At 44.5% G+C, this 22,400-nt stretch overlaps 2 protein-coding genes across 4 annotated transcripts in view; one reads left to right on the forward strand and one right to left on the reverse strand.

The window, feature by feature from the left end:
• pidd1 (p53-induced death domain protein 1) overlaps positions 1-12,517 on the reverse strand; it is a 53,398-nt gene extending 40,881 nt beyond the window's left edge. Inside the window, exons 1-7 of one of the 2 annotated variants that reach the window (XM_055649681.1) lie at positions 10,187-12,517; positions 7,214-7,549; positions 6,347-6,760; positions 5,456-5,659; positions 1,944-1,998; positions 1,655-1,856; positions 1,028-1,138 (exon numbers count right to left, since the gene is read on the reverse strand). In XM_055649681.1, the coding sequence (XP_055505656.1) occupies positions 1,028-1,138; positions 1,655-1,856; positions 1,944-1,998; positions 5,456-5,659; positions 6,347-6,760; positions 7,214-7,457 (1,230 nt within the window). In that variant the 5' untranslated portion in view covers positions 7,458-7,549; positions 10,187-12,517. Of the gene's footprint in view, positions 1-1,027; positions 1,139-1,654; positions 1,857-1,943; positions 1,999-5,455; positions 5,660-6,346; positions 6,761-7,213; positions 7,555-10,186 lie in introns of both variants that reach the window. The other variant, XM_055649680.1, reaches the window with a different exon arrangement.
• Positions 1-21,408, forward strand: part of rplp2l (ribosomal protein, large P2, like) — a 140,762-nt gene extending 119,354 nt beyond the window's left edge. The window contains exons 2-6 of one of the 2 annotated variants that reach the window (XM_055649686.1): positions 13,556-13,643; positions 15,349-15,472; positions 15,557-15,605; positions 20,423-20,515; positions 21,289-21,408. In XM_055649686.1, coding sequence (XP_055505661.1) covers positions 15,350-15,472; positions 15,557-15,605; positions 20,423-20,515; positions 21,289-21,368 — 345 coding nt within the window. In that variant the 5' untranslated portion in view covers positions 13,556-13,643; position 15,349 and the 3' untranslated portion in view covers positions 21,369-21,408. Of the gene's footprint in view, positions 1-13,518; positions 13,644-15,348; positions 15,473-15,556; positions 15,606-20,422; positions 20,516-21,288 lie in introns of those variants that run through there. The other variant, XM_055649685.1, reaches the window with a different exon arrangement.
• Positions 21,409-22,400: the final 992 nt, after the last annotated feature.

The following is a 22,400-nucleotide window of genomic DNA, read 5'->3' on the forward strand; positions in this document are numbered from 1 at the left end:
CAAGTTCCTACACATAAAAAACGGCAACAACTTGTCCTGGACCAATCACATTGATGCCATGGCCAAGAAAGAACACAAACACCTCTGCTTCCTCAGACTAAGGAAATTCAACAACATCTCCAGCGACTCTCACCAACCTCTACAGATGCACCATAGAAGGCATCCTATCAGGCTACATCAAGTCTTGGTTGGGCAACACCTCCCCAAGAAATTGCAGAGTTGTGGATACAGCCCAGTCCATCGAACAAACCAGCCCCCCACCCCATCGACTATCTACATTTCACACTGCCTCAGGAAAGCAGCCAACCTAATCAAGGACCATTTTCATCCTGGTCATTCTCTCTTCTCCCCTCTCTCATTAGGCAGTAGATACAAAATCATATATCACTAAATTCAGAAACAGTTTTTTTCCCCTGTTATCACACTGCTGAAAGGCCCTCCCATAAGCCAGCGTGTAGTCCCGATCTTCCAACCCATCTCATAGGGACCTGGAACATTTTTAAATCTGTACTTTCTCTGTAACTGCAGCACTGTAATGCTGTAACACTATATTCTGCACTCTGGTATTTTTCTCCTTGCATTACCTGTATGTACGTGCGTATAACTTGATAAAACTCTTGTAGAGCATGATTTGACTTGACTGAATTAATTTTCACTTTAAACCAGTATATGTGACAATCATAAACAGCAATGCAATAAACAACGCTGCATAATCATCTGCACCAAAAGAAGTGCCGCAATGCAAGATGGTAGGTCGCCACTCCTTCTCATGGAGCAATTAAGAATGGATCTAAAGTGCTGGCAATACCAGCAATGTCCAATTCACAAAAATGAATATGAACCATAATTTCCACATTTTCCTTTTACCGAGTTCTTCGATGCTGCACAAATGCCGTGGTTGGCATTGTCTTAATTTGTTCCCAGATGTTTTCTAACAGAGGTTTTAGAACAAGTCAACCGATCTTCCTGCATTAAATACACATTTGTAATTGTGAGCATTACTAATTATCCCAGGTTAGGAAAGTACCTTGGAAATCTTGGTCTCCAGGTTGGTCCAGCTCCCATTGAATGTTCTCATCACAACTTCTCTTCGGTGGTCAGATCGAGGAATAATATACGGCATCCAGATCATCACTTCCTATGCAATGGGAAATTATCAAAATTATCGAGCCCTGTCATAGTCATTGATCCTACAGCACAGAAACCGCCCTTTTAGTTCAAGCCAACCTTTTAGCCATCTACACTAATCCTATTTTCTTGTGTTAGCCTTGCCTTCTTCCACGCATTACATCAGATGAGGAGCAATAACCTACCCTTTAAGGTTATGTGTATGATCAATCTAGGCAAATCCGAAGATAGACATAAAAAACTGGAGTAACTCAGCATGTTAGGCACCAACTATGGAGAAAAGGAATAGGTAATGTTTCGGTTTGAGAACCTTCTTCGGGCTCTTCTTCTTCATGATCTAAGCATCATGTTTGGCACAAACATTGGGGGCCCATTCTAGTGGGGTGCTGTTCTAGGTTCAATGAGTGTGGTCCAGGGTATACAACTTACCACTGAAAGCCAAAAGTTAACTAACTAAATGCACCGAGCAGCTCACTGCAAACAGTTCCAGGAAGAATATCAAGTGAATTAGATGGAGAGTTTGTACCTTTTCAAATTGTATTCCGTGAGGAAGGAGTTCCAATACAGGGCTCAGTAGGAAGTCGTGATGGCCGAGTTTCACCTGCTGGGGGTCGGGAGGGATTATGTTGCAGGAAATCACAGCCACCAAGGACACTGCCTCCGGAGGGAAATGGATCTCAATCCCGCAGGGCAAAACAACATTGCAGCCTTCAGCAGTAACAGTAAAGCTGGAACATATCAAAATCACGTACATTTAACCTCCAGAGTACACAAATGGGAAATGGCTGATTTAATTAAACAACCACTGATGGTACCTGTCTGAATTAGACGTAAGGTATCGGCTCACAACTTCTTTTGGTTCGGCATGGTCTGCGTAAAATGAGAGAACAAATGCAACATTAAATAAAACCTGTGTAGGAAGGAACTGCAGATGCTGGTTTACGCCGAAGATAGACACAAAATGTTGGAGTAACTCAGCAGGACAGGCAGCATCTCTGGAGAGGAGGAATGGATGATGTTTCGGTCGAGACCCTTCTTCAGACCATAATATAAAACATAATGAACTGATTTATACAGAATTGTGTTGAATGATTTTAGCCAATGTCAATGGTTCCTTTATGATCATGTGCACCAAAGTACAGTGAAAATCTATTGTTTTGCATCAGTGAGATTATTGCCACACCAAAGTACAATAAATACATAATGCATAGAAACAGCCCCCTGAGTCTACAGTACATGGTCTATAGGTTTTGGCGCCATTTCCCAGTGTCATCTACAGCTGGCCATAAAGGCCCGTTGTAACCGTCACCTCCATCCGTTTGTCCCATTAACCGAGGTCTCTCTCTTTGCCCGGCCATCTTCAACCTTTGTATCCCGGGGGCACCTCCTGCAACTGACCTTGAGGGCACAGCAGGAAAGACCCCTCAGTTCTTCATACTGTCCCTTATCCAGCATCCGTCGCCGACTCCATCCAACTCCTCTCTGGTTCCCGGTACTGGGGGTAGGCAGGGGCTGGACCCAGCAGCTTACCTCTCCTGGATCCACGGTGGGCGAGCCCTCTCAATTCAAGACCTCCTTGAAAACCTCCAGCATAAACTGGACACTGCACAGAGAGAATCTTCAGAAAATAGTTCCCCACTTCATTAATGTGAACGTTCAGCCCATACCTCTAGAGCAGGAAAATTGGGAAGATCATGCATAGAAAAATGGCTTGAAACATTCGATACTGAAAATTATCATTTTCACCAGTTCCGTGTTCATTTATGTAGGGAAAATAGCAAACAGGAGCAAGTGAAAATGTATTATCTCGAGTAGACTGGCACAACTTGTGCATTAAATAAACTGCACAAGGGGACAATTGCCTGAATACACGCAGGAATTCAGAGAAGCAGATCTACCTCAGCAACCAGGCTGGTAACTGCAATCCTCAAACCAGTCTAACCTCAAGTTCCAAGATCTTGCATAAAATACACCATACATAAAATAACCTTAATATTAGTCTCACAAAACTGGTAAATAAATTAGACAAATCTTCAGGACTCTTCTCAAAGGTGCACCTTCGGAATTAACCAAGGGCATGAAGGACGGGTTTGGCTTCAATAGCCAACTCTGAATAAACATCACCCATTGATTCTCTCCAGATATGCTGATTGTCCCGCTGAGTTACTCCAGCATTTTGTTTCTATTTTCCATGTAAACTCATCGTCCCTAGCCAACAATTGGCCTGTTAAGGAATCACCCAGCCCGAGGTGAGCCGTCATCAGTCCTGATTTGTCCTGGTCTTTTCATGCTTCCAGTTTCCAACTACCCCAACCTACAATCAGTCTGAAAAGTCACCTGTCCATTTTCTCCGGAGATGCTGCCTGACCCGCTGAGTTCAGATTCAGATTCAGATTCAACTTTAATTGTCATTGTCAGTGTACAGTACAGAGACAACAAAATGCAGTTACTATCTCCCTGGAAGAGTGACATAGAATATGATTTCAATAAATAAATATATTTACATGCATACATTCATGGTGTTTTTCCTGTGGGAGGAGTGTCCTGGGGGGGGGGTGATTGGCAGTCACCGAGGTACATTGTTGAGTAGCGTGACAGCCGCAGGGAAGAAGCTGTTCCTCGACCTGCTGGTCCGGCAACGGAGAGACCTGTAGCGCCTCCCGGATGGTAGGAGGGTAAACAGTCCATGGTTGGGGTGAGAGCAGTCCTTGGCGATGCTGAGCGCCCTTCGCAGACAACGCTTGCTTTGGACAGACTCAATGGAGGGGAGTGAGGAACCGGTGATGCGTTGGGCAATTTTCACCACCCTCTGCAGTGCTTTCCAGTCAGTGACAGAGCAGTTGCCATACCATACTGTGATACAGTTGGTAAGGATGCTCTCGATGGTGCAGCAGTAGAAGTTCACCAGAATCTGAGGAGACAGATGGACCTTCTTCAGTCTCCTCAGGAAGAAGAGACGCTGGTGAGCCTTCTTGACCAGAGTTGAGGTATTGTGGGTCCAAGAGAGGTCATCGGAGATGTTGACCCCCAGGAACCTGAAGCTGGAAACACGTTCCACTTCCGTCCCGTTGATGTGGATGGGGGTGTGCGTGTCGCCCCTAGACTTCCTGAAGTCTACAGTGAGCTCCTTGGTCTTCTTGGAGTTAAGGGCCAGGTTGTTGTCAGCGCACCATGCTGCTAAGTGCTGGACCTCCTCCCTATAGGCCAGCTCATCGTTGTTGCTGATGAGGCCAATCACCGTTGTATCATCTGCATACTTGATGATGGTGTTAGTACCATGTACGGGTGTGCAGTTGTAGGTGAAGAGGGAGTAGAGGAGGGGGTTCAGCACACAGCCCTGTGGAACGCCAGCGTTCAGGGTGAGGGTTGAAGAGGTGGGCTTGTCTAACATAACAGACTGGGGTCTGTTGGTTAGAAAGTCCAGAATCCAGTTGCAGAGGGAGGGGTCGATGCCCAGGTTACCGAGTTTGGTGATCAGTTTAGAGGGTATAATGGTGTTGAATGCTGAGCTGTAATCGATGAACAGCATTCTCACTATCTCCTCTGTTGTCGAGGTGGGAGAGGGCGGAGTGAAGTGCCGTTGAGATGGCATCCTCCATACTCCTGTTCTTGCGGTAGGCAAACTGATAGGGATCCAATGTGGGGGGTAGGCAGCCTTTGAGGTGTGCCAGGACCAGCCTCTTGAAGTACTTGGTTATCCAGTATTTGTGTCTATCTTTGGTATAAACCAGTGTCTGCATCGTTTTTATTACATTTTGGCTTCAGTTTAACATCGATAAATATAAATTCTTAAGAATTTCTGAAAATTCTAAAAAATAAAGATTTAATGAAACAATTCAATGTCGACAGGGACAAGTGCTGCAAATTTAATGACGTGGAATGTTCCCCACCCCAAAAGAGATTTCTCTCATTTTAAGTAATCCCTGCAATCCCTCTCTCCTACCTACCGCATCCTAGTCATTTTACCAGTTCTACTGTTTGCATCCTTGTATCTCTTCATTATCTCCACTTCCCCAGCAAACAATGGGCCATTTTGTGCTCCCCCCCCTTCCTCAGTCATCTGTTTACCAGCCCTGTTTTGTTCTGGCTTTTTCTTACCTCTGGTTCCCTCCCCCTGTTTCTCAGCCTGAAGAAGGGTCCCGACCTGAAATGTCACCCATCGTTTTTCTCCAGAGATACTGCCATGACCTGTGGAGTCACTCCAGCACTTTGTGTCGTTCTTGGAGACATTATTATTTTTGTTCAAATTAGTGATATGCAACACAACATTCCCAGAGCATACTTTACGACAGACAGTGAGGTAAACCACAATCTATTGACACGGTACCTTGTTCTTCAGGGCTGTCTGTCTCTCCTATTGGATTGCCCTCCAAATGCACAAAGGGGAAATTCTGAATCTCAGGAGGCACCGAGCGCAGACTATTGTTCTGCAGGGCAAGTCTTGACAAGTTGGGGAGGTCTGCAAGGCTTGCCAGGACCGTTACTAGTTGATTGCTGTGCAGATGCAATTCCCCAAGAGATGTCATGTTTGCTGCAGGCAGGAATATCAAGGTTTATCAATGCTTTTTGAAATATATTATTGCCACAACTATTACACTGCACCAGCATCTAAAATATTGGAATCTGCACCAAAATCTTAAAAATTAAAGCACATTTAAAAAAAAAAATATATATATATTATATAAAAACATTAATGAAGCTGTGATTTAGGTGCTAGTTCAAACAATAAATGATCCAGTCAAAACATTATTTTTTTAATTACTATCTTGTCAGTGAAAGATATTACATGTACCAAATTCGTTCGAAAACTGAGAGCGATCATACTATTCTGTAATAAAAAATTCAATTCAACCATTTTTGCACATTATTATCGCAACATTTTCACTGATTTCAACACCATAATATTCTGTAATAAAAAGGAACTACAGATGCTGATTTATACCAAAGATAGACACAAAATGCTGAAGTAACTCAGCGGGTCAGGCAGCATCTCTTTAGAAAATGGATAGGTGATGTTCCAGATCATGAGCCTTCTTACCTGAACTCAAACATCACCTATTAGTGTACTCCACAGATGCTGCCTGACCCGCTGAGTTACTCTGGCAATTTGTGTCTATCTTTCCCATAATATTCTGAATGATCTTACGTTAATAGGCTATTCGGAATTTCAAGTTACATCTGCACTCCAGTAATCAGAGTTGTTGTCCAATTAACTTACCAAGTGAGGATGGGAGAGTTTTCAGTCGATTCCCCGAAAGGTCTATCCAGGTACAACTGCAGAGGTTTCCTATCTCGTCGGGAAGCAATTCCAGTTCGTTTTCGGACAAGTCTGCTCTCTGAAGCGCTACAAGTTCACCAACGCTTGCGGGCAGCACCCTCAGCTGGTTTTTCATCAGGGAAAGAAAAGTCAGTTTTACCAGCTTGCCAATGCTGTCGGGCAGCGCAGCCAGCTTGTTGTGACTCAGCAAGAGCACCGTCAGCTCCTTTAAATCTGTCACACATTCAGGCAAAGAGGTGAAGCTGTTGAAGCTCAGATCCAAATGGGTCAAGTGCTGGAGATGTGTAAACTCCACAGGCAAAGTTGTAACGAGACCAGGCAGACACATGCCATATTCATCCCATAGATGACCACCTAGTGAAGTAAATGTAACAGGTATTGAAAAAAAGGTGCAATGCAGCATCTTATTCTCAGTCCTTGGAAGTGTCCCCATCCATTGATAACCATGCCTACAACAGACTTGTCGTAGTGATAATTATCGTACGCAAACATTCTGACAGCCCCCCCCCTCCCCCCCCCCATGTTCACACACACACACACACACACACACACACTAATTCAAAGAACATTATCACTTTTCGAAAAATAAACTTATGCATTATTGACACCATTCACTAGCCAATATAAATAATACGTCATGAATCACAGTAGTTTAGAAAACAAATGTATTGGGGTGATAATCTGTGGCAAAGCTCATTTCTACTACACCCAGAAAATTATATTATATGTAAATACAAAAATATTTAAAATGTATACATTTAAGTATAATGGATGAAATGGCTGCACAAGTAAACCTAGTTCCAGTACCTTTAAGCACGAGTGATTTCAGCTGCCGTAGTTCAGGAATGATGGAAAGTGATGAACTGATCTCCTCCTCATTGCAGTTTAGTCGTAGAAACTCAATCTGTAGTAACTCCTCCCTGCGAGCATTGCACAGCACCAAAAAGTGCCTGGTGCCATTTGGATAGACGTCTAAATTCAGCCTGTTGTCTGCCAGGTACACCTCTGCCGCAGCGCTGGTGTCTGCCTCCCAAGATAACAACTCCGCCATCTTCGACCATGGCTCAGCTGTGCGAGGTGCATGTTCCAACACGCCAGGCAGACATTACATATTTTTCACAACCGTTCTCCCTCAAGAATAGCCTGCGCTGCAAATAATTGATAAAATAAGATAGGCATAAGTTAACAAACACGTTAGCTAATTGGTTCACTTCTAGGCCAGTGGTTGTCAAAGTGGGTGGTACTGGCCCCTGGGGGTCTGTGGGATTACCTAGGGGTTGATAAGAGGTAAGGGGTTGGCAGGTGGGCTTTGGAGGTGAGCACGCTTTGGGCAAGAAAGGTATCATGCGTCCTTGACATGCTTATAGGCCGGTTAGTTGTTAGCTGCTGAGCGCTCAACTGATGTTCTCTTTTTTTCCTAAAATAGTATTTCTTGGAACTTTTTAAAGCTGTATCACTTCATCAAGACCATCCATCGCTTTGAGAATTTACTGAACAGTCACGTACTGCATTTGAAATGAAACCAAGGTTATAAAGTAGATTCTGGGCGGCACAGTGGCGCAGCGGCAGAGTTGCTGCTTACAGTGCCAGAGACTCGGGTTCAACCCTGACTATGGGTGCTGTCTGCACGGAGTTTGCATGTTCTCCCTGTGACCGGGTTGCATGTTTTCACCGGGTGCTCTGGTTTCCTCCCACATTCCAAAGACGTGCAGGTTTGTCAGTTAAATTGTTCCTAGTGTGTAGGATGGTGCTAGTGTACAGGTGAGTGTTGGTCAACGCAGTCTTGGTGGGCCAAAAGGCCAGTTTCCACACCGTATCTCTAAAGTAAACTAAACTAAACTAGAAAGAACGATAGCTAATTATCATCCATCAACAATCCCAGAATCGGCAAATAAATATGTGTACAGATCAAATGTTTTGCATGTTGTTTGAGAGATAAATATTGGCCATCGGGGAAACATCCATGTTTTAAATTAGAGACTGAGAACTCTTTTAACACCACTTAAGGTACATTTGAAAGATGACTTTGCAGTACTCTCTCTTTGTCGCAGCCTTTGTATCTCAGAGAAAGTTTACATTTATCTAACAACCTGTATCTCCCATTAAATTAATCTGGACTATCAGTTTCAATCGGGCCTGCTTGCAACTCCCCTCTAAATACGACTTGCATTTACAAAGTACCTACAATTTTAAGCACTTTAAGAGGATGTTATCAAACAAAGATTGAACTATTTAAAGAAACATTGAGACGTTTAGTCGAAAATATGAGTTTTCCATTGTGTAAACTTTCTTTAAAACCATGCCTCACCTACCATCATGAAGTAAAGCCACAACCAGCTGACTGCGCTGTCTGACAGCAATGGCAAGCTGGTAAAACTGACTTTTCTTTCCCTGATGAGAAACCGTAAACTGTGACAGACTTGTGTCGGCATCAGTAGTTATGGAGAGTAGTCAACAGTCCCTATAGATTTCGGCAGTCAAAGCATTTAGTGACGTCAAACTATGACAAAGCACTGGAGCTGTTCCCTGCATTTTTCTTGTAGTTGTTGCTAGGTGAAGATCATGTCCATGAAACTCTAGGTGGATATAATTTATTTGATGATTCATGGAACAATTAAATGCAAGTTAAACGGACAGACCCCATTTCCATTATCATGGTCAGACTTCTTTCTCTTCTTGAAGATATCCACAATTATAGCATATGGCGGCACAGTGGTAGAGTTGCCACCTCACAACGCAGGAGACCCAGGTTTGATCCTGACCTCGGGTGCTGTCTGTACGGAGTTTGTGCGTTCTCCCCGTGACTGCGTGGGTTTTCTTTGTGGTGCTCCCGTTTCTTCCCAATTTCCAAAGATGTGCCGGTTTGTAAGTTAACTGGCTTCAGTAAATTGGTCCGAGTGTGTAGGATGCGAAACTGGGATAACATAGAGCCGGTGTCACATATTCCTTTTCTCCAGAGATGTTATCTGACCCGCTGAGTTACTCCATCTTTTTGTGTCTATCTTTGGGTTAAACCATCATCTGCAGTTCCTTCCGACACAAGGACAAAGTCCCAGTTGTGCAGGTGTGTAGAACATCATATTGTGTGCTTGTTTACTCCCACCAAACTTAGGAAGATCTTCTTCCCCTCTGTTATTAGACTTTTAAACAGTCGTTCCACCAACTAAACTAGAGTACTAAAATAACTTTGTTTCTCGAATTGATGCACTACACTGCTGAGAACTATATTCTGCACCTTATATCCTCCCCTTTGCTTAACCTATTGTATTTGAGTTTGGCCTGATTGTATTTATGTATATTATCCAATTTGATTGGATAGCATGAAAAACAGAGCTTTTCACTGTACTTTGGTTAACATGACAATAATAAACTTAAACCTAAATCACCAGATCCTAACTCCTAATGTGGAGTAAGGGCTTGCATGTTTGTTCTGAAGGTAGCCTTGAGAGGGTGAAGAACATGCACATGTCATGGCTGTCAGTGAACCTCCTGCACTTTCTCCATTCATCATATGTTCTTGACAGCTCCAATGTTCTGAAGGCTAATGTTGTCTTGAGAGTCAGGACGCTGCTTTACGCTTCTCTTTTTTTTTTAATGCATTAAATGCACAAATTAAATGCAAGTTATTGCAACACAAACCGCATGCCGACACACTCTGCAAAGCTAAAATGCCCGATATTGCAAAGTACAACTGGGGATAAAGTCCCTTTAAGAAAACACCGCACGACCTTCTTACCCAGGAAGTTACAGGGCAGAATTATCCAAATGTCATACACCTACCCTGACAATGGATTGATGCAAATCTTAAAATATGAAACAGATTGCAATTTAACATCTACGATCGCTGTCCCCCACGGAAACGGAACGATGTATTCGGCCTGTGGAAACAAAAAATAAAGTAGAACAAAATCTGTTCCTGATCATACGTCAGCACTGTACAGAACTGAAACTTACACAGCGCGCCGGATGCAGAGGGAAACTGGGAAGTTTGAAATAAAAGTTGTTCACGAGTTTAAGGAGCCCCGGATGGTTAGGTTTGAGTCACCGCTTTTTGCAGGAAGGGACTACACTGCTCTCTCGCCCAGTTTTTTTTGTAAACCGCCATCGGGGAGACTATTCCCGCTCAATGGCGCTTTACCAGTCGCTGCATTCCATGGTTTGCAATTAACAGTATCCAGAGTTAGGGTTGTTGAAGCTTCGCGACATTACTTTGTTCAAAACATTTCCTATCGAAGTCTTTTTCCTTCCTTGTTGTAAAGGGTCGCCGGGTTCTTTGGTTGTCGTTATTTTTTTTACTCGACTACTCAGGCGCATGTGACAGATGCCTCCCACCACACTCAAAGTTTGTATCATTCAAAAGAGGCTACAATGGTGCCTCCCTTGTCTGTGGAATGTATTAATACTTCAAATGTATCGACCCGACAGCCACGTATACACAGAAAACCATTCACTGCTTTTGGCTTCCTCGAGTTCATTTTTTTCAAATTAAAACAAAACTGCTTCAGGTGTGAACCATGTAAATAGCGCTCTGCACCTGAGCCCGGCGACTGGGTGTTTCTCAGTCAAGGTGACAGATGGCGATGCTTCAGATCAAGCTGACGTTTCCGCGCCACTAGCTTTGCAAATAACCCGCTGGCATTCTTCAACTGGGAAACGATCATTTAAACTGAAGGTCGGATTTTTTTTTAAGCATTGAAATCCATTACTGATCGGGAATTACCTGTTTCGTTCACTCGCTTAAAGGACACGTAAACAACCACACACGTACAGTGTGCACCCACACGCATGCATCATTTTACTTGACTGTGCAAGTACATTTTTTAAACTTACTGTGAATTTCCTGGACTAATATTCCTCTTGGTACATACATGACCGTGTCTGCCAATATCCAACAGTATCCAGGGATCCTATCTGACCGGCTGAGTTACTCCAGCATGTTGTGTCTTTCCAAAAAATACCAATGTTAGTTTTTTTTTGTTTAGAGATGCAGCATGGAAACAGGTCCTTCGGACTAGCGAGTCCACACTGACCATCGTTCATCCATTCACACCAGTTCTATATTATCCCACTTTCCCATCCACTCCCTGCACGCTTGGGGAATACGCAGCAAACCGGAGCAGCCGGAAGAAACCCACGCGGTCACAGGGAGAACATACAAACTCCTCACCGACAGCACCCAAGAACAGGATCAAACATGGGTAAAAAAGGATCAAATCTGGTGCTGTGAGACCATGTGCAGCACAGCGTTGCCCATACAAATTATAATTTTAAATTATAACATTTTACATATGTAATAATTTACATATATTACAATTTGTTTTTAAGTTAGCAATATCACACTGTATTGCTAGACTCAGCTAAATGGTGTTGAGAGAAGACAGTAAGTCAGGCAGCATCTGTGGAAGGAATGGGCAGGCGACCTTTTGGGTCAGGGTCCTTCATCAGACAGATTTATTATTATTATTGCTGGGTAGCTGCAAATTAAATTTTCTCTGATCTTCCCAAATGCACTGAAATAGGAATATTAAATATGTCTTAGCAATGTCTTGTGATGGCAATGTGGCACAGCAGGAAGAGCTTCTGCCTCACAGTACCAGAGACCCCAGGTTTGATCCTGACCTCGGGTGCTTGTCTGTGTGGAGTTGTTTTCACATTCACCCGGTGACTGCATGGGTTTCCCACATTCAAATGGCATGCAGAATTATAGGTTAATTAGCCTCTAAAAATTAGTGCATAGGGTGCGAAAATGGGATTGCGTGGAACTAGTGTGTGGGCCATCAATGATTGGCATGGACTCGGTGGGCCGTAGGGCCTGTTTCTATGCTGTATCTCTAAACCAAACTAACCAAAGTGCTCGACGAACCCAGTGGATCAAGTAGCGTCGGTGGAACAAATGGACAGTTGACTCTTCGGGTCAGGTGCCTTCTACAGACTGATGCTGTTATTATTATTATGGCAGTTGAAGTTTTCTCTGATCTTCCCATGCGCACTGAAACAGAAGATTGAACATTCAGAAGTTCATGTCATAGAAGCACAATTAGGCCATCGAGTCTATAACATTCAACCATGAATGATCTATTTCCCTCTCAACCCCATTCTCCTGCCTTCTCCCCATAACTCCTGACACCCGTACTCAAAAATCTGACAATGCCTTAAAAAGTACCCAATGACTGGAATTAATTCCACAGATTCACCACCCTCTGTCCAAAGAAATTCCTCCTCATCTCCTTTCTAAAGGTATGCCCTTTTATCTGAGGCTATGCCCTCGACCCTAGACTCTTCCACTGGTGACAAATGATGATAATGTTTAAAGAGATTTAAGTGTTTTCGTTTCTAAAGGTTCTTAGCAATTACAATCAAACAAGAATGAAAGGCTTACATTTTTCTGAGTTCACAGTACATCTTCACTGTGCAGAAAAATCATTTTTTAAATTTCAGAAATGAAATGCATTGAGAATGAAACGTGTGTGTGTCTGTATGTGTGAGGGTACACAAAAATGCTGGAGTAACTCAGCAGGACAGGCAGCATCCAAGATGGAATGGGTGACGTGTCGGGACCCTTCTTCAGCTATAGACACACATTCTGTTTTGCTGCTCCAAGTACGAATGTCATTGTTCTGCCCAAAGATCTTATAGCAGAGCTAGGACCTTTGGTTCTGCCTGGGACATATGACACTAAAACAATCTCGACTATTGACATCTTGTGACCAACTAAAATCTGCAGCAAACACCGACCAAAAGTTGTCTCCAAACTTCGAGCCAATGGGAGGCGGATAAGGAGGCGGTCGTGTGATTGGTCGGGCGGGCGGGCGACGCGGTTGGCCAATGGGATGCGGACGGTAGTCCGAGGTTGGCCAATTGCCGGCGCTGTTGGCCAATGGGGCGCGAGATGCCGGCGCTGTTGGCCAATGGGGCGCGAGTTGCCGGCGCTGTTGGCCAATGGGGCGCGAGTTGCCGGCGCTGTTGGCCAATGGGGCGCGAGATGCCGGCGCTGTTGGCCAATGGGGCGCTGCCGGCGCTGTTGGCCAATGGGGCGCGAGTTGCCGGCGCTGTTGGCCAATGGGGCGCGAGCTGCCGGCGCTGCTGGCCAATGGGGCGCGAGCTGCCGGCGCATGCTCTTTATGTGCGCGGGTGAGGCGGCGGGTCTTTCTTTCCGGCGGTTGGAGCGGAGCGAGCGTGTGTGTGGCGACAGAGCGCGGACCCGGCCTCTCCTCCTTTTACTCTCCAGCGGCTCCGAGTAAGTCGCTCCGCCCGGCCCGGCCCGTACTCCGGCTTGACGGCGCCTCCGCCTCCTGTGTTCAGCTTCCTCCCCCCCCCTCCCCCTCGCGGGGCCCACGTTGCACTGGCAGCAGCAGCAGCGTTGTATGTGAGCCTGAGGCCTACGGCAGGGGCCTGGTCACTGGGAGGGGGTGCGGGGCTGAGTGGCGTCGCCTCATTGCTGTGGGGGCTTCAGCAGGAGGCCGCTTGTCCCCACCCGCTGACGGCGGGTTTGTGGAGGGGTTTAGTTTAGAGATACAGCGCTGAAACAGTCCCTTCGGCCCACCGAGTCCACGCCGACCAGCGACCCCCGCACACTAACACACAATTATACATTTATACAAATTGAACCCGGGTCTCTGGCGCGGTGAGGTAGTAACTTGACCGCTGCGCCACAGTGCCTCCCTCCCCGGGCGGGTGGCGAGCGGACATGTGGGGCGGCTGCCGGGCCTCCACCCCTATTGCTGCCGGTTGCCGCCGACTCAGCGCTGCAACAACGTGGTGGCATCGCCGATCCCAGGCCCCAAGCTCGATCGGCCGCCAGAGTGAATTGTGAAACGGTGGAAATAATAGTTTCCATTAAGTTGCAAGTGATTTTTGAAAAAACTGGTTTTGTATTCTAGCCCTCTATAAATAAATGTTGGCATTGCATTTGCCTTCCTTACTATCGATTCGACTTGCAAATTAACTTTTTAGGAATCCTGCACCAGTACTCCTAGGTCCCTTTGCACCTCTGATTTCCGGATTATCTCCCAATTTAGAAAATAGTTTACGCCTTTATTCCTAGTACCAAATTGCATGTTCCTCACTTTGCTACCCTATATTCCAACTGCCCACTTTCCCAACCTGTCCAAGGACTTCTGCAGAGTCCCTGCTTTCTCTACACTACCTGCCCCTCCACCAATTTTCGTATCAACTGCAAACTTGGCCACAAAGCCTTCAATTGTCGCATCCAAATAATTTAATATACAACCTACAGAGTTGCAGCCCCATCATCGACCCCTGCAGAACTCCGCTGGTCGTTGGCAGCTAACAAGGAAAAAGCTCTGTTATTGCCATGTATGTGAATATACTCAATGACTAAGCTTCCTTAACCCTATTCCAAAGATTCACTAGCCGCTCGTTGAAGATAGACACAAAATGCTGGTGTAACTCAACGGGACATGCAGAAGCTCTGAATTGGGTGATGTTTTGGGTCGAGGCCATTCTTCAGACTGGTATACCACCCTGGATGAAGACATTTCTTTTGAACCGATGACTCCTTGCTGGCATCTTTTACCCTTGGTTCTGGACAGTTCAACCAGCGGAATCAAATCTACGCATGACCTGTCAACGTTGAGGGCAGATGGCATTGAATGCTCGGTGTCAATGCGATGGGCAATTAATGGAGAGCATTGTGTTCTGTAATCATCCATCAGTTCTTGTATATGACAAACAACAAATATAAACAGCTTCATAAATGGATCTCAAGATTATTCTGAATTATTAAACTTGTATTTGTGGGATATCTTAGCCTGCAAGATCTTTCCTGATCTTGTTTTCTTCTGTGCAGTGTTGATCGGGTGTCCATAACTCTGTCGGTTCCATACATTTATGGCCTTTGTGACAATGAGGTTGGAATTGTAGCAAATAAAATTTGCATCCAAAAGATTAAACTAAACAAGCTCAACTTCTTCCTCTTTCAGGATGCGTTACGTCGCAGCTTACCTCCTCGCTGTGTTGGGCGGCAATGAAGCCCCAGCTTCAAAGGACATTAAGAAGATTCTTGACAGTGTTGGGATTGAAGCTGATGATGAGCGACTGAATAAGGTATCGTGACTATTCGTACACATTTTGATCGGTGTTGATTGAATTCCTAATTTCCTTAAGTAATGCTTTTAAATTGAATTTCAGGTGATCAGTGAGCTGAAAGGCAAGAATGTGGGCGATGTCATTGCTGCTGGTGAGTAGCACGTTAAGTATTGATTCCGTGGCTGTCTATGAATCAACTGGGTTGGGGGTGTAGTGCAGATCAGGTTCACTTTTCTGTTATGAATCTATGCAGAAAATCCTTGTGGAACCAGTAAAAATGTGGTCCAAAAATTGTGAGTGACTGTTAATGTCATTTTCAGGTTAGAACAGCAACTGCGATTTTCATTAAACGCTACATTTGCAAGAATTCTCTGCCTATTAAAGGTGGCAGGTTTCCCTATTGCTCTGTTTTGTAATCTCCATTGCTCCCAGATAAGACTGTTGATCCCCCTGCCAACAAATCTACCTGCTTCAATTTATTAAATTAGAAAAGGCCTTGTACTTGCCTGAGTAGACTATTTGGCCACTCTGATCGTCTCTGCTACTGATTGAGATTGTGGCAGATCCATTTGTAGCCTTAACTTTGTATTCCTGCAGTAAGCCATTCTCATATGTCTAACAACTTGGGTTATGCTTCCATTGAGGTGTTCTAAAGCATCTGAGAGAAAAAATCCACCCACGTGTTGACCTTTCTTTTAAGCAGTAACTGCCTAGTTCTCAATTCCTCAATGGAAATTGAGAAAGCTTCCTCATTACACCCACCCTTTAAGCCCCTCAGGATCTTGTGTTTCATTCCAGTCAAACAAAAGGCAGCAATTTTGTTCTAGCTTTTGAAAATGTCCATAAATGGTACCAGGGATCTAGGTTAAAAACTTGGACATGAGTGAGCATGGTTGAGTGGTTACATTGTGTACAAAATGCAATTTTAAGGATTGCACTTGGCACAACATGTAGAGTGTAAACGGGGTTTTATTGCAAAATTGAGACATGAAATGGTAGTTATACTTTAAAACCATGTACAGTTGTGCATTTAAACAATGACGGCCAATTATATGGTTTCAAAGACGCACTAAAACATATTGGTTCTGTTTATTGAGCACATTGGAGGGGCAGCGGCATGATGGCACAGCGGTAGAGTTGCTACCTTACATTACTTGCAGTGCCGGAGACCCAGGTTCAATCCTGACTACAGGTGCTGCCTGTACGGAGTTTGTCGTTCTCCCTGTGACCTGTGGGTTTTTACAGAGATCTTGGGTTTCCTCCCACACTCCAAAGATGCACAGGCTTGTAGGTTAATTGGTTTGGTAAATATAAAAATTGTCCCTCGTGTGTAGGATAGTGTTAATGTGCAGGGATCACTGGTGGGCCGAAGGGCCTGATTCCGCGCTGTATCTAAACTTAAACTAAAAATCTGTAGATTGAAAGCAATCATGACAGTTGAAGTTGCTGTAGAGTGCAAATTAAGACCATTTCTATTTTATTTTTAATAAGCCTAGGCATTAGGAATGTCAGCCAGTTTTATATAACGGCCAGGAAGAATATGAATACTTTAGAGTGGATACAGAGCAGATCTTTTTAGAATGGCACCAGGGATCTATTTTAATTTATGTAGAGGGACTGCAAAAGTTGAATAATTTTAGAAATGTAGAAATATAGTTGCTGGAGTAGGCCATTCGGCCCTTCGAGCCAGCACGCCATTCAATATGATCATGGCTGATCATTCAAAATCAGTACCCTGTTCCTGCTTTTTCTCCCCATATCCCTTGATTCATTTAGCCCTAAGAGCTAAATCTAACTATCTTGAAAACATCCAGTGAATTGGCCTCCACTGCCTTCTGTGGCAGAATTCTAGATTCACAACAAAAGTTTTTCCTCATCTCAGTCCTAAATGGCCTACCCCTAGTTCTGGATTCTCCCAACATTGGGAACATTTTTACTGCATTTAGCCTGTCCAATCCTTTAAGAAATGTATATGTTTCCACAAGATCCCCTCATCCTAAATTCCAGTGAATACAAGCCCAGTTGACCCATTCTTTCATCATATGTCAGTCTGGCCATCCTGGGAAATAACCTGGTGAATCTATGCTCCCTCAACAATCATGTCCTTTGTCAAATTAGGAGACCAAAATTGCACACAATACTCGTTGCTTGATATGTTTTATTTCTTGTTAGAAGGCACTAAAGAAACAGGGTGTATTTCCATTCCTTAAGTTCTGGTGACAGCGGTCACCCAGAGTAGTTGACTAAGTTAATACCAAACTTGCAGTGGAAATGTGCACCATTTCAAGAGGTTATTATAGGCTTCCACATGGGTTGTATGAAGCAAGATGCAGTAGGCTTGCCAATAAGCGAGTTCGGTATTCCAAAAACACAAGGAATCATGGGATTTGTCGAAGGTCGAACGCTATAAATAAAAAATCGAGCAACGATACAGTGAGTTTCGTCCGGAGACATCCGGATCGACGAGACACCGGCCCCATGCCCACCACCAATGTGTAGAAGCGCCAACCCCAGCTCACCTCCACCTCTCCCGCCGGGCCAACCGACAGCCCCGTCCGACGACACCAGTGGCCCCAGCGCCAACCCCCATCCCCGATCGGGTGCTGCAGCGACCAGTGCCAGTTCACTCACGGCCTGTCCGAGTTGCGCCCCAGCGCCAACCTTGCACGCACAGCTTCAGCCCCTACGGTACCCGCTTCATCAAACCGGTTCATCCACAACTCCGCGGTGGAGCGAGGCCCTAGCTTCAAAGAGCCAGCCTGGGCTCGGCCTCCTCCGGCCCGAGCTCGATTGTGCCATGCTGTGGGTGGTCTTCAGCCCCAACTTGGAGCTGGCCTGGACTCTGGGGTTGGGCAGGGGAGGAGGAGGAGGTTGCTGCTGTCGCCAGCAGCTCCAGCGGGCATCCGGCCTGCCCGTGGCCGGCAGGAGCCCATCCACGGACTCCCTCTCCGACCAGGACGACTCCATCAGCAGCGGCTCCGAGTCGCCCGTCTTCAAGCAGGGCCAACGGCTGCCCATCTTCAGCAGGATCTCTGTGTTCGACTGGGGGGAGGGGGAGGGGGTGGAGGTGGAGGGCTCTGGTCAACCCGGTGGGACTGGCAGAGCGGAGCTGGAGCTAGCGTGTAAATCTGTAAACCAGACCGGGGAGTATGCAGAAAGGCCCAGCAACAACTCAACAGCGGCTGCAGTGACGGAGAGCCCGGCCTGATCCCGACCACGAACGAAACGCAAGCCTGCACACAATGCAGCACCACTGTTGCTGAGACTGTTTATAGCTAGTGGCTCATGACTTGGGCATGCGCAGTCAGAATACCGAACTCGCTTATTAAACTAAGTGAACAAGCTTGTATGAAACCCAACCATGGCTTGTGCTCAATTTTTCCTCCAAGTTGCTGCATGCCGAACCACAATCCCTATTGAAATTCCTCCCCAGTGCCTGGAAAGTATCGTTGAAGCCACAGTCTTTTGGAAAAGATGTTAAACCAAAGCCCCACGTCCAGTGTGGGTGCCAAAATATCACATTCAAGGAGGATCAAAGGAATTCTGGTGTCTTGGCTGGCATTTTTTCCTTGCCAAAGTGCCTTTTAAAAATCTGGGTCTTTTCAATGGTATATTAAAGGCAGTATTTTAAGGACATCACTTGAATGTTAAAATTGTTTTAGTGATTGGGTGGTTCTGTGTACCTTTATTGCTGCTTCTAACAGTTCATTTTCCTAAATTTAACCAGTGGTTGCAGCTGGTTATTTATTGATGGCATATTTGTGACAAAGATTTATTTTATGATCCTTTCAAATCCAAAGTTTATCGAGATGAAGTATTTTTTTTAAAGGTTGGTTACCGCTGTGATCTGCCATCTTTTCAAATTGGTGGAAAGAACAGTGACCTAATTGGTCTTGGGTAGTGTGGGTGGAGAGAGGAATGTTGACCAGAGTACTGAGATGTCTCTTCAAACCTTGTCATGAGATCTTTGCCATTCACCCAAGAAGACAGAGGTAGTCCTGATAATGTTTCTAACTTTAAATCTGCTGCCTCCAAAGTAGCTTGTCTTGCAGTAGGTGTGCAAATGTTATTTTGCCTCTGCAGAAGGCCTTTTACCTTTCTAGGCAGAGATAGAAAGCTGACGACCTGCAGTTATTCGCCTTGAGTCGAATATTCTTAGTTGTAGTATAACAGTGTAGCAGGCATATTTATATGCTTTACTATATACTTATTTGCTACATACTTAGTAATTCTTAAATGATGGTGTGCTTTGCAGAATTTAGTTTATTAAGTTGAGTGACTGCAAAGGGGCAATCCAGAAAGATTTGGGAAATGTTCAAGACTACTGGCAAGATTAGCAAGGCCTTAGAATTTGTTTCCTGGTTCTGTTGGTTAATGAAGGCTGGTTTGGAGTGCAGCCACAGTGTTGCTCATGTTCAAGAGGTTGGAGGGAGCTAACATTTATAAACTTGGTAACACTCATGGTTGGAAAATTGTGGAACCTTTGTGAATCGTAAATTTGCAGTTTCCTCAGTTGCCATTCATTTAGTTGTTTGTGTGAAGTAAAAGAGCCTGTCCCACTTTCACGACCTCTGCCGAGTTTGCCCTTGACTCGTGCTCGCAGCATGGTCGTCACGAGGTCGTAGCAGGCCGTGATGCTAGTCGTAGGTACTTGTGGCATCAAGTAGGTCGGGGCGTTTTTTCTAGCCTGGTAAAAAATGTCCACGAGTAAAAAAGATTGTGAAATAGGTCGTGAATGTGGGACAGACCCTGATGGACTGAAATGGAACGCACATCAATGACTGAATGCCACCCACATCAGCCTACCATACCTGAAGGAATCCTTTCGATTGAAAGGGTGGATTTTAAGCGCAGGATTACGCCTACATTACCTTTGCATTGTTAAACTGGTGGACCAAACCGTGCTACTTTCATATTCATTGGGAAGAGGTGTAAAGCAGAAATGAATTGACCAGTTGTCTTGTTTAGGTAATGCCAAGCTTGCAAGTGTCCCGTCTGGAGGTGCGGTTGCTGTCAGTGCTGCAGGTGCTGCTGCCCCGGCTGCGGGTGCTGCTGCTGCTGGTAAGTGCTGTCTTTTATTCGGTTTCAATTTCCATCCATTCACCTTATTGAGGTGCAGTGGGGCAATACAAGTTAAGTCTATAACTTGATGCACTTGTTGGTTTACAGCAAGGCAGCACTGGAGTAAATCTCATAAGTTATAAGAGCAGAATTAGGCCATTCATTCGTGGCTGATCTATCTTTCCCTCTCAACCCAATTCTCCTGCCTTTGCCCATTATCCCTGAACCCCTAAAATTATTAATTGACTTTGCTGCAAAAAGGCTGTTGAATTCCATTAATTCTCATGACCGGAGCATTGATTTAGTTGTACTTTCTGAGTGGGGTTGGAATTTACTGAGTGCCTTTGGTTCTAAAATGATAGAATTCTAATAGCAACAATGAAAGTGTTTAATCTGGGGAATTTTATTTGTCTGGTTTTGGCTTTGATGTCTTAACCACCTCTGTCATGTCCTCTACTAATGTCCTAAAAGACTTTTAATTTATTGCTAGAATGTCAATTTTCATGGTGCACTTAAGCACTGATTTTTCAAAATGTCAAAATACAACATGGAGGATCCCTGTTTCTCTGCGGGATAACTTTCAGCATTACTAACAACAAATTGGTGAGTTAGGTGCGTTTAATATCTGGGCCATGTAGCGTGCAGGCTAATACAGTACGTTTGCAGCTCAATTTTGGTGTTCCACCTGCAGTTAGTTCCCAAAATGTTAAATCTTCTGGATTTTGGATAATTTAGTATTATGGGGTTGATCTTTGTCTTAATTTTCTTTTTAGCAACGGAAGACAAGAAAGAGGAAAAGAAGGACGAGTCTGAAGAATCAGATGATGACATGGGCTTTGGTCTCTTTGATTAAATAGAAAACTATCTGAAAATAAACTGTTTTAATGAACGATTCCCTGTGTTTGTGTCGTGTGTACAGGTGCCAAAGGTTATAAGTATTGAGCTGGCGGAGAACTCGCACGCTATTTTCAGAAAAATACATACTAATATAGTGACAAACCTTAAAGGCAAGAAATTGGATCTCTGGTTAGTTTCAGCCAAAAGTTGTGTTTGGTTAGCTATCTGAACACATGAATGCAAGACACAAGAAACTGCTGGTGCTGGAATGTTGATTAAGAAATAAACTGCTGGAAGAAAAGAGGCAACTGGTCAGATGACATTTCAATTCGGGACCTTTCAGTCTGAACTTGTCTACTACCCATGTGAATGTAAATTCTGCTTTCCGGTAGAACAGATTCCATTGGTAAAATGACGGGCACTGATGTGAAATATATGAACAGAAGTAAAACCTATCTAGTTCCATCAGCATTGGTTGATTGATTTGTAACATTGAGAGAATTGTCCTATACATGGTGACCACAAGATGGTGCTACAACCATTCAGGGGAAAACAATCTGATAACATTATTTTTCGTGGCTTCCTGAGATTACAGCTGGTGACTGTTATGAGGGAAATTATTTTGTTCATGGCATTGAGTCTGTTTGTCTTTACTGCTGTTGGTTCAATCATTTAATGGGCTGCACTACTTTCCAGTAAATTCTTTCAAATTTAATGGTGAAATCGAGCACCGCTGCCAACAATTTCCTGTGAACCAAATGTGCTGTTGCCTTGGGCAGTGTCCTGAGGGTGACCATCAGTCATAATCGTCCCAGTAATATTCTTGGTGTGCAGTTCTTCACTTTTCTGTGAAGGCCATTCATTTTTGGGATATACTTTGATTGCCTTACTTTCATTTAATATGAGAAACAGTGCTGTATATCAGTACAGGTACACCGTCGATGTCCCAAAAAGAGCCTTGCCAGATTATCCCTTTGCTGGACCAACAGAGGTCACATAATAAATTACACCAATTCACCACTATCCCACTAATTATACCCTTCCTGAA

This window comes from Leucoraja erinacea, chromosome 18 (genome assembly GCF_028641065.1).
Source record: "Leucoraja erinacea ecotype New England chromosome 18, Leri_hhj_1, whole genome shotgun sequence".
Classification (NCBI taxonomy): domain Eukaryota; kingdom Metazoa; phylum Chordata; class Chondrichthyes; order Rajiformes; family Rajidae; genus Leucoraja; species Leucoraja erinaceus.